The following is a 19,931-nucleotide window of genomic DNA, read 5'->3' on the forward strand; positions in this document are numbered from 1 at the left end:
GCAATTTTTCGGTGAAAGCTATCATCAGCGCGATTTCTCGCTCCTTCTTGAATCGAACGTACAGCTCCCGTTGCACGGTCAGCTGATCCTAATAAAAAAGAAACCAATGATAGCTCGGCAGAATTATACATATTAAAAACATATTAAATTCGAGATTAAACGTATTACAAACCTCCATTTCTTTAATTTTTGCTTTAACAGCTTCATTATCTCTCGATAGTTCCTCTGTCATCGTATGAGACGCGCCGATGTCGCAATCATATTTAGCAAGGAAAGCGATATATTCTTGTTCGACTTTTGCGCTGAAATATAAATTAATTAACGTTTATTCCTCAAATAAATCTTCTCCAATTAAACCGCGTTTTTTATGAAGATTACTCCGCATTTACCATATATCAAAAAGCTTCTTCTCGGATGTCGCATTGGATTCTATAACGTCGTGCAATCTGCGCTCTGCCGAATCTATTTCAGATCGTAGCAGTTCCTTTCGCGCTTCCTCTCGTTCTCTTACAATCAGCATCTCCCGCATTGATTCTTCCCTACCATTTGTAAAAATAAAGTTTATTATGAAATTCTAGAACACACTACAGCGATACAATTTTTTGTTCAAGTAAATAATTAAATCTTTTAGTACATTTCTCTTGGTATCTCTATTTCTGACGTCTCCCTGATGCTTCGCATGATCTCCTCCTCATCGTTTACGCAGGTAACGATATCCCTCAGAAGGATCTCGGAGCTCGAGTCTTGTTCTCCAGACATCTCCTGCAAAGCTATCAATCGATATCTTCAGCCCGCGTCCGAAATAATGCGTATTCTTTTACAACAAAAGAATTTTTTTATTCAGTTTACCTTCAAGTTCCGCCAAAGTTTCCGCTACTTTCGTCCGGCAATCGTGCAAATTGATAGCGTGCGTGCATTCTACTTCAGGAGTTCTCTTCATGCGGGATATCACGAATTGTTTGAGAAGTCCAATGAGATCAATGATCTCTCGAAGCAACTGCGAATCGTGGACGCCAAGTTTTTCAATCTATTAAATAACAATAAGAAAGAGGATGACTCGAACACACAGGATCACAATTAACATTCAACGTTCAATTGTTACAGTGGGGATAATTTTGAAACCAAATGTAATTCTACGAACGCAACGTGGCGATTTTCAGCGCGAAGGTAGCTCGTTATCAGGCTGATACTGATATGCAACTCTTTTTCGAACATGTCGATTGGTTGACCGGAGAAAATGTCTAAAATAGAATACTTTTCCAAATGAAAAAGACGCGCCGAAGAAAATTAATAATTTCTTGGAAAAATACGATGTATTTGTTTAATCGGGATACAAATTTTACAACGTTAAATTATACCGATTTCTCTATCTTTTTTGTGACGGCCGACAAAAGCTTCTCCATTCGAATTATCGAAATCGCGATGTCTTCTCGCTCGCTCATGATTGATATATCACTTCTCCCTGAGGCTTCTTAGATGATCTCACGATCTCTTTACTCGCATAATTATCCGGATACGTCTAACGATCCAACAATAGGTACTTCTATGGTTACCACCTTCCTAAGCAGAACAAAAAGAAAGTCATGATGAGGTCGAAGTGGCATTAAAGTGATTTTTAAGCGATGAATAAAATCACGATAACTAGTCTTTCATGATACCGTTATGAGTTTTATATATCCTTTTTCCTGGGCCTGGACGTTTCAATTGAGTATTTTTATGCAACACGTCGACGCGGAGCGCCTCTAAATTTTTAGCCGTCCTAATATTTTCCCATTTGAAACGTCGAGGCCAACCTCGACGAATCTATAATCATTAAAATTAAGAACCGCGTATAAATACCCTCTACATTATTAAAATAAAAGTCTGACGTAAAACATCTTTTAAAGTCTCTCAAGATGTGTCACGTTATCTTTTATTTATTGCGCGATCATCCGAACGATCGTTATCTTTCGTTCATGCGTATATCGACGAGGATATATAAGTTCCTGGATTATATGAAATAAATAAAGATATCGATTCTCGTCTTACAATTGGAACAAAAATAGAGGAGCTGATGCGTAAAAGATTCTTGTAAAATCCCTAAGTGTCGAGTGTTATCTTTTCGCGTATCGCACGATTAATCGATCATAATATATCATATTCTTTTGTGTATATAGCAACGAAGATGAGCACCTGTTGTCAAAATAAAAAAACGTCAGCTTCTCTCGCTATTATACCTGTGTGCGGGTGTACGGCGTGTACGTAAAAAAATATAAATTTTCCAAAATTTCGCGATATAGATACACAAATTATTACGAGAACGTCGATAGGAAAAACAATTCGTTTCCAACGTTTCGTGGTGCTCCGAGAGAAGGCGTTTTCCTCGCAGCTCGCAGCGCTGTAGGCTGTAGGCTCGATGAATCGCGCACGCACACTCACACACACACACACACACACGCTGTGAATAATCTCAATCATCTGCTCCGCCGTGACTTCTCCGTGTGTGCGACCGGAATTTAAACATGACGTTTTGATGGAGCTGCTATGACATCACCGGGGTCCGTTGCACTTCCCGGGCTGGAATACGATCTGGAAACGTCAAGTGCGTTAATGTGAACGTCCGTCGACGCACGAACACCGGCTCTGTCGTATTGACAATTAACGCCACACCTAAGTCACGCGATTTATTTATCGCAAACCTACAGGCACGTACACTTGCAACGTACGTACCAGGAGGAGTCCTCTTTTCCCCCCCGAGATACTCGAGGATACTCCATGCAGTTTGGCTGTGATTATATTATCTGTAATTTCGTGTCCTGTATGTGACACACGATTCCCTGCCGGAGTCGCCGGAGATCGCACAAGGGTGTAGATTTGTAGAAACGCTCGGATCCCCGAATCCGTAGAAAGGCGTAATCGCGTAATCCTAGACGGCGAAACGTCTCTGTGAGACCACCTTCTCGTAGCGCTGCGACCAGATCTATGCGTAGAGCGTGCTGCGGCAAAAAGTTGTATTCATGCCTTTTTGTCTGAGAGGTAACGCAACTTGCAAAATGGAAGAATATTCTGTCGCGTCTGACGTGTCGGTGGTGGACGTGTACGACATCGCATCGGAGATAGGGAAGGAATGCGAGAAGCTCATAGATCTGTTTGGGGTGGAGTCGGTTACCAATCTGATGCCAAAGGTGATAAACGCTTTAGAGCTACTCGAGAATCTCGCCACCAAGAACGAGCGCGAAAATACCATGGTACAGGAGCTGAGTGCCAAGATCTCTCAGCTTGAGAGCGACAAGATTGGGAAGGCTGAGGATAGGCAACGATTTGAAAAGGTTTAGCTTATACGTCACATCGGCATCGTAACGATGATCTCGATGCGATTTGTAATTCATCATTATATTTGATAGCACAGTATTACATATTGTCAAGTTTGATTTGATTCTTTTAGGAACTGGAGCAAATCGAAGAACACTGGAGACAAGAATCCCGTGACTTAGTAGCCATGGTTACCAGATTACAAGAAGAAAACAGACGATTAGCTGAAGCTCTGCAAGAATCACGTAGCGACAGTCAGTACAGCAGTAAACAAACAAGTACTAACACCAATTAACCTGTTACTAATCCAGTAATCGAGTAATCATTAAAAGGTTTTGTTAAACGTACAAATATACGTTTGACGGAACAATGTACAAATTAATTAATAAATGAAATAACCGTTTGCATTAATTTTTAGCTATCACAGCTAGTCAGGAGGTTGACGTAGCAGTTCTGCAACACTTAAGGTCCATGATAGATAAACAACGAGATCAGATTCGTGCTAGAGATCGAGAATTGTCGCAAAAAACTGCAGAGATTGAAAATGTAAATTGATATATTTATGTGTATATACGCAATTCGGTGATTTTTCATAATAGATATAAAGTATTATTAGATATTTAAAGAAGATTTTGCATTAAGATTATGTTTTAACATGACAAATTTTGTTATAAGCTGCACATAATAAATAATGCAATGTGTTATATAGTTGAGCGCACAAGTGGAGAAGCTTACTGTACTGGGACGGGAATTAAAACGTAAACAACGACAAGCGCAAATGCAAGCCCGAGGTCTAGTAGAAGAAAGAGCCGACTTTTTAGCTCAACTGCAAGATCAGAATCGGGAACTTATAAATCTTCGGGGACGGCTCGGAATGGCTAGGAAAGAAAATGAGGATTTGAGTAAATTGCAGGGCTGTCCTGATTTGACGAACAAAGCAATTTATGATCTCGACGATCCTGATAGACCCAGATTTACGACTGCCGAGCTAAAAGAAATCTTGCATGAGCGAAATGAATTGAAGGCAAGAGTCTCGGATCTCGAAGACGAATTAGAGTTGTACCGACCAAAACCTGAAATGTATGTTATTGAATAATAGAAATTTATATTCTATGCTATATAAAATACATATATATATTCGTGTCACTTCTGTGTTGTTTCAGTCTTGAAGATGACAAAGATGCACCTGTGCAAGGACCGCTTCCTTATGAACCTGATGATGCACCATGGAAAAAGTCGTCTGAATCTGGAATTCGTAAATTGTACGTTTATTCTTTTCATTTCTTCGTGACATATATCTAAAGTGCGTTAATTTTATAGCTTCCGAAAAATATTCTCCGAGTCCAGCAGCAGCTTTCTCGGAGGTAGCAGTCCCAGACGAAGTCTTTCTAGTCTTTCAAAGATGGCCCTATCTGGTAGCAGTACCTGTGATACGTCTATATAATGCTTTTTTAAAAATACGTTGGATAATTTTAAGTAATTAGGACTTGTCGATGACGACAGCCAAGGACGACGTCGCTTAGGACTAGACTTTTTATTTACATAACCACATTCTCTGACTGCTCGATATACAAAACGATTTTACATAGACAATTTTAACGTCGTAGATATTAATTCCTGTAAGAAAGATAGTTTAGTGATATTATTATTGAGACCTGGTTCATAGTAGATAGATATGCATGCAATGAGTGAATAGGAAACACTAGATTTGTATAAACTTATAAACCTATAATATAAAGGAAGAGACTTGTGTGCATGTATATACTTTAGATGTAAAAAAGGACAATGTGTATTTAGCTGCACGACCTTAGTATATCACATAATCACTTCTCATTTTTTCCATTTATTCCCTTTAGATGTTGAATTGAAATTAATAGGTATATAGAATATTCGTTATTCGTAATGCACGTAAGAAAAAGATAGCGATACAATTAGAAAAAAACATTCGTTTTTTTCAAGACTACTAGGTGCGTGTAGTTTTAAATGCATTGATGAGGTTCTAATTGTGTCTAATGTGAAACAGGTCTCATTCTTTCTATATATGTATACGCAGATACCAAAGTATCCGACTATTATTTGCTCTCAAAGAGATTTATATCTTATCTTTCGATAATTTCCTTTATTCTATTGATTATCTATAAATAAACTAACCTATTCTATCTAACTTTACAATTAAACGCAATTATTCGAGTAAATTCTACATTGAGAAAACCACAATAAGCTTTTATATCTTATTTATTAACTTTTTAACATATTTCGTATGTTTATTGTGTCAAAATGCATTTATGATGTGATTAAAGTACGTTACATTTGAATTTGTATCTTATTTTTTATCTTTTGTACATTGTCGTAAGCAATAACATATCTACATTCAATTCTTTTATCTCATTTACAATTATTTGCGGACACTATATTGAATTAATATATTTCACAATCTGTGCCATGTGTTAATGTAAAAATAAATGAGAATATTTTTCTTTCCATGTTGCAATTGTAAATATACTCATAAAACACAAGTTGATTTAGCTGTATATTTATTTCAACGTGTAATATGTTCGTATAAAAATATTCTTTCTCGGATATATAGATATATGACGATATAAATAAAAAGTTATCAATATCTATACATCTAAATACCTAAAAACATGTCATAGCAAAGTGGATATGTTGTTATTTTATAAGATTATCTAAATTAAAGTTAATAAGTAATCAAAAAAGTTTTCTCTGCAATGATACACATACTCGTACAACAAGAAAATTATACAACTTAGCAAATGCTAAAAAGTTTCCATCACAGAGGATTCGTTGCAAGCTATGTTATGTATTAAACTTAGCTGTTCATAAATGCAATATAACTGTGTTATGTGTAGTGCCTATTTCAGTATTACTTATCAACTCAAACGATTTAGTAAAGTTCCCTAGTAGTAAAACAAGAGACGACTTGAAATGTATAGAATGAATTAGAGTACGAATTGTAATGAACAAAATGTAGCGAGCATAATTCTTACAGCTATGGTGAGATTATATATAGCTATGTGCTCATAGTAAATAAAACATTTTTGATTCATTTTGTTAAAGAAAGAAAGATATTCTAGTTTTGTTGAAAATATTTTATAATGTAATGGAGTAACATGTGCATATCAGTGTTTTATCCACTTTATATCAGACAATATATTCTCAAAAATGTTTTGTGAATATATCTTTTAAATGTAAATTAATATTATATAATGACTTTATTTTAATCCTATATACAGCAAGAGGAAAAGGTTCGTTTATATTAGTATATACATTTTTAGATTTTTATACTAGCAAAAAATAGCCAAGGCAGCAACAAATTAAATTTTTTGGAGAATAAAAGTGTTGATCTTGAAATAAATGAGATTAGGGCATTTGCATATATTTGTTGCTTCCATGGCTGTATAAATAAATTTTCATTGACCAATGCGATAATTTAGAATTGTTGAATATCTTTATATAACAATATATAAATCTGCAGATAAGTTTATCCCTTTCCATACATATTCAATGTAGTACCATATATGATTTTGAAATAATCTTAGATGTAAAAACCAGAAAATAAAAAGAATAACATGAATGTGACACAAGAATTACAATGTTGTCCATGATATATTGTAAGTAGGTATTAAAAACCTAGAGAATTGTAAAAGAATAAACAATACCTTTTTGGAAAAATGTATTACATACAACTTAATAATAATAATTTGCTCATATAAAATTTAGATTTTAGTTGGACAAAATTTAATTCAATAAGTGCTTTAATTATAGACATGTTTTAATCTTTTAATGTTCAGCTGGTTGTTAATAAAATAGAATTATAATCTACAATGATTTTATTAGTTTATATCGTATCTACATTATGTTTTAAGCTAAATATAAAAACTGTTTTTTTTTTACAACCAATATACAATAGTATTTACGTTTATATTACATTCGTACACATGAACAAATTATTATATGATCTGTCTAAAGTACAATACTTAATTTCAAATTCATGAAAATATTTAACACTCGTTACAATGGAAAATCGAACATTGAGGTCATTTTTCACGGAACAGAATATGAATGTCCATTAATATTGTATACATATTAGGTCGTACAGGTATCGTTAATATTATTTTAAATGTGTTTCCGAATATATAATCATGTCTAATATTTATATATTATAATTATTTGTGATACAATAAACTTTTCTATTCTGTTCCCTTGTAAATTAGGAATTCTTCTCTTATGCTACCTTCCCATTTCTCACATTTTGCTATCATTGCCACATTAGTGTAAAAAAAAACGAATGAAAGATAGAAATGTAATTATTTTCACTTTTTACACGTGCATTAGAATAAAAATAATTTGAAAGAAAATTCCAGAATAAAAGATTAGTTTGTGTGTGTGTATATATATGTGTAGACAATTTCAGAATAGGATTCCATTATAGAAAAATAGATATTAAACATCTAGCGTTACTTATGTTTAAGATGTCAATTTTGATTGAGGCAATTTAAGAAATGTTTCAACTTAATGTGTCAACTTAAAAATAGTTAATAGTATTTTATATTTTAATACAGTGTAAAAATACTTATATGAAAATCATGATAGTTTGCATAACTAACGAAAAAGTAATTTCTAAAAGGCATTATATCGTATAATATTATTTATCTAATATTTGTTCTTATATAAATAATTAATCTAAACACATGTATAAATTGTGTCTAATTTTTTTTATAAATCTACATATTGAGATTGGCTGCAGATCCTGTTGGTAAATCTGGTGGTACAAACTTACCAATAGGTTGTATTGCTTCGCGTTGTTCAGCTAATCTTCGCATCTCTTGTCTAAGTTTACCTAAAATAGCATGATTTGGCTGATTAACGGCGGCTTTACCCTGCAAAAGGGTGATCTCTTGTTCCAATTGTTTCTTTTCCTTAAAAGACTTCACACTTCGCGACCCATAAAGACGCAGCAAGGAACCCCACGACTGTATATGTGGATGTATTAACTGTAGTATTGCTTGTGCTGCTCGTTGTTACCGTCTTTCTTATTACGACAAACCTGTAATTATTTAACTAAGATTAATTTCTTACCGTCTAAAATTAACAATTCTCTAATAGGAAATAGCTTATACGTACAACAGTAGCTTCATGTTTTCCAACCTTCATTGTAAATTCGTTTCGTTGATGTTTCAACGTATTTACCGAATAATTAATCTGCATATCTCCTAAACCATAATTTCTTTGAATACAAGTTATTAAAATAGCATGTGGGGAAGGTTCTGTGGTTTTTGCACAAAATTCTGCCACACGCGGATCATTGATTGATATTTCGTCGAAGAACGAAAGATCAGCATCGGAATTTCCTCTAGATGCTTTTATCGTACGACTGTCATTATTCGATCCATTATCTCCGCCGTTCTCACCAGAAATTTTATCTTTCATTTGAGGAATCAAAATTTCAAGAGTTTTCCCGGGCTGCATTAGCCTTTGCTTGTTTTTTACTACTGCCGAATCCGTTTCCATATTCCATATCATTAATACAAACTACCGCGGAATATGGCGTCGCTGCGTTTTCTATAATTAAATGTATTAAAATTCCATTTTAATAACCAATAAAGGTAAACTTGACGCAATTGCAAATTGGATACCAAATATGCATCACGTTTTGTGCATTATCAAATAATATATTAAATAATACGATTACCTAATTCTTTAAATTTATACGTTGGCTGTTTCTTTAACGCGTGTTGTACATATTCATGAAGAATACAAACATAACTTTTGCCCGATGGATTCATTATCCAATGTTTTGCAGGTCCTCTGTCCATTATCGTCCGCAATATTCCAACTGCCACTTCCACTAGAACTACTGACTGGGAAAGTTATCAGTTTTGTACCATCCGGTAAAGTTGGACGCTCAAGTTGTTTACGATGTTTTTTAATTTTCGTAAATTTCCGACGCGCTGACCAAGATCTATAACAGAAGGGTCGATTAACGTAAAATAAATTTCCCGACGACATAATCATTTTATTTTTCATACTTACTGAAATCTCATTACTTTAATAGATTTGAAACGGAACAAAGACTGACAATAACTTCTTAATTGCTCGCTATCTAATGAATGCGCTGCACGATTCTCTTGTATGGTTTCAATCTTTGCGCTGGGAAGACTGCAAGCTTCAGTGTTTGGTGCACGTTCCATTTTCTTCTTTCGTTCCTCTTCCTCTTCCGTTAATGCTTTTTTGTACTGAAGGCAAGGAATGGCGCTTACAGGAACTTCGTGCTTTCTAACACTTCCTGGACCGAGAAAATATGGCTTTGCTAATGTACAAACTCTACTCTGTTTATGAAGGTATAATGGCATTCCACTGTTGTGCGTCACTTGTACCCATCCTTCAGGTAAAACATCAAAATGATTATGTCCAATTTCTAAAAGAAGAACAATAAAAGTAACATAAATAAAAGATAATTACACAGCTCTATATGATAGTTAATATATTAATGTACCATCTAAAACGAGTTTCTCCTTCTCCTCATAGGGCAAGCGATCCTTTTTATCTTTTCTCTTTCCTTTAAATTCTTCTGGTAAACCTAACGTACATAAAACTTAACTAAAATAAGCGAATTTAAAATCTTTGTGAATTATACTAAAGATGAGAAACCAAATAATCAAATAACCTTACTTGGTTTCTTATTTGCTGCAGAAATTATTTAATCTAGTCTTAAGAATATAGTTAATAAATGTAGTAAATTGTAGTTTTTATAAAAATCTTTTTAAATGTAAAAATGGTTAATAAGATTTGAAATTCTGCGTGACGATTCGTATAGATAATTAAAAGCAACATGCAGGTAAATATATTGTTGTATCAATATGTGAAACGTACAGCAGACTTTTCGCAAGAATAAGCGAAAATTCTTTAGAACTGCTTTCTCGTCGTAACAATTGTAGTTACCCTTGGCATCAAAACTTTTAAATTTGCGAAAACATTATAACATACCTTCTTCTAGCATCGCTTCAATTTCTTCATCTGGCACATCAGAGTCCATACTTTCATCTGTATCCGAATCGTCATCAGAATCATCATTCTGTTCTGGATGGCGATCTAGATCGTCCAGCACGTCAAATTGCCGTAAATCGTCATTGTGTTCCAGATCTTCCTGGCATAAGCCATTGTGCAAAGTATCTTTATCGAGACATGCAGTTTCTTCGTCCGTATCATCACAATGGCTATTGTCAGTGCCAGTTGATTTGGTATCGTGTTCTAATTTCATTGACTTTGTAACACACAATGCTTCCCAATTTTGATTCTCGCCTTGCGTACTGGAAACCGCTCCGCAATCCAAGATGTTCCGATTTTGATTACTTGCACCATCTTCTGAGGCCATAACTTCCATAACTTCCTGTTCTACGTTAACTTCCATCGCGTTGTGTATCTGTTAAAATACTATAAAAATGCGAACAAGAAGCTCAGATGCTTTAGCCGACAAAATCAGTAAGATTATACAATAACAGCAGAATACTCCTATCCCGTGATCTTCTATCTACTCGTTCACTAGACAAAACTTATAGTATTGACCTCTTATCCTATATGCACATTGTATATGTACAATATAGTAATCATTGCATTTTGTGTGCAAATGCAAATTAACAGTAAACAACCAACAATAACAAACAATATCCAGTAAACTGAAATCCAAGGTCCATACAAAACAATCCGTGGATTAATATGTATTAAGCGCGTTGTATGGCCACACCACTTTCACCAATGGAGCCAAAGTCCAATCAATTTGAAACCACAAATGGCAATAAAAATTGGACATTTGCATTAGTGTTAGCAGTCTGGGGCCTATTACGTATCCATGAGAGTATACTGTACAAGCGAGCTGTTACTTTATCGGATTTTGTAGATGGCTGAGAGAATTCCATCGCATTATTTAAACTCCAGATCTAGACAGGAACAACATTGAGAGATTGAGGCTGTTACTAGCTGGAGTTCTGCGACGATATGCTAGCTATACATGACTATATACCTGATCTTCGACCTGGCAGACAAACGCACGCTTGACAATTACGTTTACCAAATACGTGTCAATTCAAAACAGACTTTAAACAGACATGTAACGTAGAGACTTGTGTGATGTAATAACTGTTAGCCATAAGCCATACTTGTTAAGTCCCCTAACCACCTATTACTAACACGATACGAATATTGATCTAACCAACGCAACCGGCCTGTAAAATACAATAAATTTGGCCTGTAAAAATACTATACAAACGCAATCGTGTTACATTTAATTTCCTATTCGAAAAGGAGGGCCTACTCCCTTCGTGGGACACCTTGTCAGAGAATACGACGCATTTAAACGTACGCTGGTTACCCACTACTAAATTTTATTCGCTTCCACGTTTTACATGGAATTACGATCTACGCGCGTTTGTACAAGTTGCTTTTTACGACTATTACCGTTTATACATTACGAAAAATAATCGAAGAGATCATGCAAGGGGCACAATGAGGACAGGCGGAAAACAGCGGAAAAGAACTATTTAGGTTAGGTCGAGTAACTTGTGAATTAAGCAGAGCTGCCATTCCGAGAGGCGCGACATTCCCTGGATTTCTCCTGTGTCTGTCTATGCCGCCGGGAGCCTTCGAATCCGGCCGAATGCCGAATCACGTTCGGCCGCTCTCGCCGCCCGCCGCCGCGCGTCGGCGAGGCACGCGGCACGCGGCACTCGGCAGTCGGCACCTCGGCCTCGGCCTTGGCAGTCGCAATACCGCGATCGCGACCGTTGAATGAGTCCGCCGATTTCGCAGCAACGTACGTGCAAAGTCGGCGCGCGGACGATCATTTCCATCGGCGAGACAGCCTTGATACTTGTTTTGCCGACGCTCGGAGTACCCTCACCTGCGGATATTACTCACAATCAGTCATTCACCCGATAAATTTCGAACAGGTGTCAAGTGTTTGTGCTCCGTGCCGTGGGTGCTGATTCGGAACGCGCGCTCGTTCGTGCGATTGGCATTCCTGCTCCTCGTTTCGCGGGAATAATCGACGAGGCGCTCAATAATTTGCATCAAGTGTGTATCAAGTGTCGTGAATGAATTAATGTGTCGCTCGCTCGAGACGGAGATGTCGAGGGCGTCGAGGCGAAGGTACCTCGTACGGCAATTGCGAGTCGTGACGTGTCGTGAGTGATTTGTAGTTTCGTCGTGATATTCGCGGGCGATAATCGCTCGTCCCGGCCCGGGCCGCCATATGTCGCTGGACCATCGAATGTGCGTGGCATTCATTTACGCGGCATATCTCGAATCGTGTCGTGCTTTGAACGTGCTGTGTGCTGTGCCGGAATTGTCGTGCGATTATCCCCGATTCTTTTCGAAGAGCGGAAAGAGGGCCGAGTGACAACGTGAAATCGTATCGTGATTCAAGTAAATGATTCAAGTAAATAGCACGCTGTGATACAACGATACAACGCTCGTTCGTGAATATTTCTTATTTTTGTGACTCGTGTATTTCGTGCCGCGTATAATCGCGACTCCTTATCGTGCAAAGCATGCATTAATAGTACTTACCTTCGCGAGATTTACGTGCTCGATACCGCGGCGTAATGTGCATACGATATTCAATCTTAATTGTGGTTTTGTTTAATCAATCTTATGTTACCTGTTTTTATATTACTACAGAGTAAAGTACTTCCTTCCCATGGGTACGACCTTGGCGAGGTGGGAAGGCCCAGTACCCAGTACGAGGATTTTACCCAAGCAAAACTCTTGTTCTGCTTGGATAAAAATTCAAAGACGGGGAAGCTAACGTACCCTCGTCCGCCGATTTAATTGAATAAACGAACCGCAGCCGGTTCGTCGCGTTTGCTTCGGGAGTGCCGTTCAAGTATAATCGGACTAAAGGACTTTTTTAAACGGGAGTGCCGTACAGTATCGCGCGAGAAAGACTTTTAATGAAATTAGTCCGCGCGCGATTGTAGTTTATTATCCGCGAGTGTTTCTCGCGAGTGTCCTGTGCGCGATGAGAGGAGGAAGCCTGACGTCCTGAGAGGAGGAGGAGGTCTGAGAGAGACATCGGGCCCCGGCGGAGCAACCTTGGGGTAAGTATCATCTTTTATCTGCATAAAATTAATAGTTTTTCCTCATTTATTCGGAGTTTTATTTCGATAAGCTAAAACTAATTAGAAAAAAAGAAATTATTTAAAATTTTATAAAAATTTATTTTTGTAAATATTTTTTCCGGAAAATAGATAATTATATCATAGGCCAGTCATATTAGACTAATTTAGGGGGGTTACCTTCCAATTAATCTTCACAAGTTGTAACCACCATGAATCGCTTTGATTTAAGGTGCTGTAAGTGAGATTTATTTTGCTTCGCAATGCGCATGCGCATTACAAAGTTATTAACAATATTATCAACAAAAAACGCGATTTTTTTTATTTTTTCTCAAATATCTCGAAAACTAAGCAAGATAGGGTAACTAACTATACATACCTTTTTTGTAGAGCGTAAAATTATCTACAATAATGATCTGAACAACATTTATCGTCAAGTCAGTCGTTTAGCTTGCACGCGCCGTCAAAGTCCGAGACTCGGATCCCAAAAACCCTCGATTTTATCGTTTTTTTTATGTTGCGCCGGTGATTTTTTTCCGTCATTTAAAATGGAATTAAAAATCCCAAAAAAATCACACATCATCTGAGAACTACAAAGAATACTTTTCATGGTATAAATGATTTTTTAGACCCTTTTTTTTTAGTTTGTAGCTATGTAAGCAAAAAATTTTGATTTTTTGGAATAGTCTTAGTTTTCGCTGTTTTCAGGCCTTAGAATTTATTTGAGATGATTTTTATCATATGCATCTTGTTGTGGACGAAATTTGCAACAAAAAGGACCCTTGTATTTTTTTCGTACGACGAACGCTGATTTTTTTATTGACGCGCAAAGTTATCTAATATTGCGCACAGGTCGGATAACGCTTGTTGTACACTAAAATAATTATTTTTTATTAAAATTTACGTAATTTTTCGCATTATTATTGAATCATATTTCAAAGCCGTTTTCAACACATTCTCTCATTTTTACTTATTTATTAACAAATATGTTTATTTAAAAATTATTATAAATAATTAAAAAAACATGTTATATTCGTTGTACTCGTCGTCTCATATCAACTCGAAAAATGTTTTTAAAAAATTTATTTATATTATTTACAACATTTATAAATAGTCAAAAGATGCACTGTATGTTTGAATAAATGTTTTAAATATGAATAAATTTTTTAAAAACATTTTTCGAGTTGAAATGAGACGATGAGTACAACGAATATAACATGTTTTTCTAATTGTTTATAATAATTTTAAATAAACAATTTGTTAATAAATAAGTAAAAATGAGAGAATGTGTTGAAAACGGCTTTGAAATATGGTTCAATAATAATGCGAAAAATTACGTAAATTTTAATAAAAAATAATTATTTTAGTGTAAAACAAGCGTTATCCGACCTGTGCGCAATATTAGATAACTTTGCGCGTCAATAAAAAAATCAGCGTTCGTCGTACGAAAAAAATACAAGGGTCCTTTTTTGTTGCAAATTTCGTCCACAACAAGATGCATATGATAAAATTGTCTCAAATAAATTCTAAGGCCTGAAAACAGCGAAAAACTAAGACTATTCCAAAAAATCAAAATTTTTTGCTTATACAGCTACAAACTAAAGAAAAAGGGTCTAAAAAATCATTTACACCATGAAAAGTATTCTTTGTAGTTCTCAGATGATGTGTGATTTTTTGGGATTTTTAATTCCATTTTAAATGACGGAAAAAAATCACCGGCGCAACATAAAAAAAACGATAAAATCGAGGGTTTTTGGGATCCGAGTCTCGGACTTTGACGGCGCGTGCAAGCTAAACGACTGACTTGACGATAAATGTTGTTCAGATCATTATTGTAGATAATTTTACGCTCTACAAAAAAGGTATGTATAGTTAGTTACCCTATCTTGCTTAGTTTTCGAGATATTTGAGAAAAAATAAAAAAAATCGCGTTTTTTGTTGATAATATTGTTAATAACTTTGTAATGCGCATGCGCATTGCGAAGCAAGATAAATCTCACTTACAGCACCTTAAATCAAAGCGATTCATGGTGGTTGCAACCTGTGAAGATTAATTGGAAGGTTCGATGTCTAATATGACTGGCCTATCAGTGAATCTAATTGAAAGACGAATTTAGATACGCGTAAAATTATGTGTATTTTTTGAAACATTTATCATTTTCAGCGCCTCTTTAATTTATATCTTTCGTTTTTGTTACAGTATCATCGTAGTTACGTGGCCGAATTACTCCGCCCGTTGCGCATCGGATCGGTGAGTGACGAATTTTTTACAATAATATGGGGTAACGAATTTGTGAGACCTATATTAGATATATTTATGTATTGTATCCACATAATAGTACTATAGATAAATGCGACTTCTTACAAATTCGTTGCTCTAAAATGGATAGACTAGATCAGACTAGGCTAAATAATTAATCCTGGAGCATCATCATTATTTATCGATTTATTGTGCTTACGGGAGAATGCATCCATAAGCACATACGTTATGTCGATGCATTATTTATTAATGCATCTAATGTTATTTGTATCGCAGAACATGCGAAGTATACCAGTCGCCTGAAATTTATAGGCAATTATTTAAATTTGGCAAATATACACGGAGAAAAAAATAATGTTGTATCAACAGCCTGAGTCTAATTGGAAATAATCTTGTTAATTCAATACATTATGCTTTTGTTTTAATGAAATAAAACAAGATTATTTCCAATTAGACTAATGCTGTTGATACAACATTATTTTTTCTCTGTGTATATTTTATTGAGGACGAGCATGGCCTAGTAGACAGCGCACTGGTCTATTGAGCCAAAGGTCCCGGGTTCGATTCCCGGTAGAGCTAGAAAAATTATATTCGCTCGTTCTCCTCTTCCGGGAAGATATAATCACGACGATTTTTATTAGAACGCGATTACATAAAATTCTTCCATGTCTTGATAATATAATTCTGTTTTACTTTCCATTGCTGCTGTGTATTAATTCTTGGACGAATACATTAATTACGAGTATCATTGTAAAATTAAAAGCAAAATTAAGTCACTTAATTAAGATTTATTAACGATCCAACGTAGTTGTTTATTTTTTTCCGATATGATTAACGCGCGCTTATTAACGATCGCAACGATTCGTAATCAACCGCAACATTATAATCATCTACCGGCGCTGTGACACGCGGCGCGACCTTCCCCCCCTGCTCGCTCGACCGTATAAATCGGCGCGTTGTCTACCGGCGGCAGTGACACGCGGCGCGACCTCCCCCCCTGCTCGCTCGACCGTATAAATCGCGCGTTGTCTACCGGCGGCAGTGACACGCGGCGCGACTCCCCCCCTGCTCGCTCGACCGTATAATCGGCGCGTTGTCTACCGGCGGCAGTGACACGCGGCGCGAAACCTCCCCCCCTGCTCGCTCGACCGTAGAATCGGCGCGTTGTCTACCGGCGGCAGTGACACGCGGCGCGACCTCCCCCCCCCTGCTCGCTCGACCGTATAAATCGGCGCGTTGTCTACCGGCTGCAGGACACGCGGCGCGACCTCCCCCCCTGCTCGCTCGACCGTATAAATCGGCGCGTTGTCTACCGGCGCAGTGACACGCGGCGCGACTTCCCCCCTTGCTCGCTCGACCGTATAAATCGGCGCGTTGTCTACCGGCGGCAGTGACACGCGCGCGACTTCCCCCCTTGCTCGCTCGAACCGTATAAATAAGCGCGTTGTCTACCGGCGGCCAGTGACACGCGGCGCGACTTCCCCCCTTGCTCGCTCGACGCGGTGTTAGGGTCACTCGTGGTGTTTTAGCCGGTAGCTGCGGGGAAATGGCGGAACTTTAATGTTCTGCTCTCCGCAGAATCCGGCACTCCCCCCGCCCCGCCCCGGGGAAGGGGGGGTCTTCCTCCCGAAAGGGGGGTCACTGGTCACTCAAACCCCGGAAGAATGGAGGCACTCCCCGACCAGTGGTGCTCCCCGATCGGTGGCACAGCCACCGTGACTGGTTGCCACTGCTGACGGGTTGCCTCCAGGACGTCGTGGGGATTCCAGTGATGGAAGATTTCCACCACGTAAAAAGAAAAAAAAAAGCTACTTAGTTAAAACGTAGGGAATAATTTTTAATTCCTTTCAGCAATTACATTTCCATTAAGCGAGAAGAGTCAAGAAACATTTTGACTATATTGCAAAACGTTGTAAAATTGATGCAATATAGCTGAAATGCTTCTTGATTTTTCTTGCTTAAGGGATGAAGTCACACTGCATTGCCACGAGTCTCAATGTGGCTCGAGTCTGCAAAAGACATCACGCTTGAAAAAAATTAAGCGTGTAAAAAATTTTGTCTGCTAAAGACATCACGCTGATAAAGTTAAGCGTGTAATAAATCTTCCCTCCAGGGGGTGGGGGGAGTCCTCCCGGACCCTTTAGGGGCACGGGGGAGCCCTCCACTACGGGTTTTGCGCACCCGGAGTACCCGAGCACACAAGTACCGCAATCTACGGCAGCCCTACGGGTCTGTCGTGGACCGGGGAGTCCTTTTAAGGACTCGCGAGGTAAGCGGCCTCTATAAAAAGTCCGCTCGGCTGGTCGGAGCCGTGAGAGAGGAGCTTAGGCTCTCCTAACCGACCTAAGGGAAGGAAAACCCTGACAGAAAACCTCCTAAGGGTCTGCCTTCGGCGACATCACGCTTTTCTCCAGTAGTGAGCGTGTAACAAGTAAATCCTCCTCCTGTCTGCCTTCGGCGACATCACGCTTTTCTCCAGTAGTGAGCGTGTAAAAAGTAAATCCTCCTCCTGTCTGCCTTCGGCGACATCACGCTTTTCTCCAGTAGTGAGCGTGTAAAAAGTAAATCCTCCTCCTGTCTGCCTTCGGCGACATCACGCTTTTCTCCAGTAGTGAGCGTGTAAAAAGTAAATCCTCCTCCTGTCTGCCTTCGGCGACATCACGCTTTTCTCCAGTAGTGAGCGTGTAAAAAGTAAATCCTCCTCCTGTCTGCCTTCGGCGACATCACGCTTTTCTCCAGTAGTGAGCGTGTAAAAAAGTAAATCCTCCTCCTGTCTGCCTTCGGCGACATCACGCTTTTCTCCAGTAGTGAGCGTGTAAAAAAGTAAATCCTCCTCCTGTCTGCCTTCGGCGACATCACGCTTTTCTCCAGTAGTGAGCGTGTAAAAAGTAAATCCTCCTCCTGTCTGCCTTCGGCGACATCACGCTTTTCTCCAGTAGTGAGCGTGTAAAAAAGTAAATCCTCCTCCTGTCTGCCTTCGGCGACATCACGCTTTTCTCCAGTAGTGAGCGTGTAAAAAGTAAATCCTCCTCCTGTCTGCCTTCGGCGACATCACGCTTTTCTCCAGTAGTGAGCGTGTAAAAAGTAAATCCTCCTCCTGTCTGCCTTCGGCGACAATCACGCTTTTCTCCAGTAGTGAGCGTGTAAAAAGTAAATCCTCCTCCTGTCTGCCTTCGGCGACATCACGCTTTTCTCCAGTAGTGAGCGTGTAAAAAGTAAATCCTCCTCCTGTCTGCCTTCGGCGACATCACGCTTTTCTCCAGTAGTGAGCGTGTAAAAAGTAAATCCTCCTCCTGTCTGCCTTCGGCGACATCACGCTTTTCTCCAGTAGTGAGCGTGTAAAAAGTAAATCCTCCTCCTGTCTGCCTTCGGCGACATCACGCTTTCTTCAGTAGTGAGCGTGTAAAAAGTAAATCCTCCTCCTGTCTGCCTTCGGCGACATCACGCTTTTCTCCAGTAGTGAGCGTGTAAAAAGTAAATCCTCCTCCTGTCTGCCTTCGGCGACATCACGCTTTTCTCCAGTAGTGAGCGTGTAAAAAGTAAATCCTCCTCCTGTCTGCCTTCGGCGACATCACGCTTTTCTCCAGTAGTGAGCGTGTAAAAAGTAAATCCTCCTCCTGTCTGCCTTCGGCGACATCACGCTTTCTCCAGTAGTGAGCGTTGGAAAAATAAATCCTCCTCCTGTCTGCCTTCGGCGACATCACGCTTTTCTCCAGTAGTGAGCGTGTAAAAAGTAAATCTCCTCCTGTCTGCTTCGGCGACATCACGCTTTTCTCCAGTAGTGAGCGTGTAAAAAGTAAATCCTCCTCCTGTCTGCCTCGGCGACATCACGCTTTTCTCCAGTAGTGAGCGTGTAAAAAGTAATCCTCCTCCTGTCTGCCTTCGGCGACATCACGCTTTTCTCCAGTAGTGAGCGTGTAAAAAGTAAATCCTCCTCCTGTCTGCCTTCGGCGACATCACGCTTTTCTCCAGTAGTGAGCGTGTAAAAAGTAAATCCTCCTCCTGTCTGCTTCGGCGACATCACGCTTTTCTCCAGTAGTGAGCGTGTAAAAGTAAATCCTCCTCCTGTCTGCCTTCGGCGACATCCACGCTTTCCCCAGTAGTGAGCGTGTAAAAAGTAAATCCTCCTCCTGTCTGCCTTCGGCGAATCACGCTTTTCTCCATAAGTGAGCGTGTAAAAAGTAAATCCTCCTCCTGTCTGCTTCGGCGACATCACGCTTTTCTCCAGTAGTGGAGTGTAAAAGTAA

The 19,931-nt window shown here is 38.5% G+C and overlaps 1 protein-coding gene and 1 pseudogene across 2 annotated transcripts; one reads left to right on the forward strand and one right to left on the reverse strand.

Moving 5' to 3' along the window:
- The first annotated feature begins 2,166 nt into the window (after positions 1–2,166).
- On the forward strand, positions 2,167–5,807 carry LOC139774177 (RILP-like protein homolog). Of its 2 annotated transcripts, none has more exons than XM_071709234.1 (6): positions 2,167–3,308; positions 3,425–3,545; positions 3,710–3,837; positions 4,001–4,371; positions 4,455–4,553; positions 4,612–5,807. In XM_071709234.1, exons 1-6 carry the CDS (start codon positions 2,997–2,999, stop codon positions 4,733–4,735), a joined length of 1,155 nt encoding a protein of 384 aa, XP_071565335.1. In that variant the 5' UTR covers positions 2,167–2,996; the 3' UTR covers positions 4,736–5,807. The 2 variants fall into 2 exon arrangements, with proteins under 2 accessions (XP_071565335.1, XP_071565333.1); XM_071709232.1 differs by having other exon boundaries at positions 2,168–3,308; positions 3,425–3,569.
- Positions 5,808–7,942: 2,135 nt separating this feature from the next.
- LOC139774175 (microprocessor complex subunit DGCR8-like) lies at positions 7,943–11,861 on the reverse strand (annotated as a pseudogene).
- Between the last annotated feature and the right edge of the window lie 8,070 nt (positions 11,862–19,931).

The sequence above is a fragment of the Temnothorax nylanderi genome, unplaced genomic scaffold (assembly GCF_030848795.1).
Source record: "Temnothorax nylanderi isolate EJ_2023f unplaced genomic scaffold, tnyl_v1.0 TNYL_tig0074_pilon, whole genome shotgun sequence".
Classification (NCBI taxonomy): domain Eukaryota; kingdom Metazoa; phylum Arthropoda; class Insecta; order Hymenoptera; family Formicidae; genus Temnothorax; species Temnothorax nylanderi.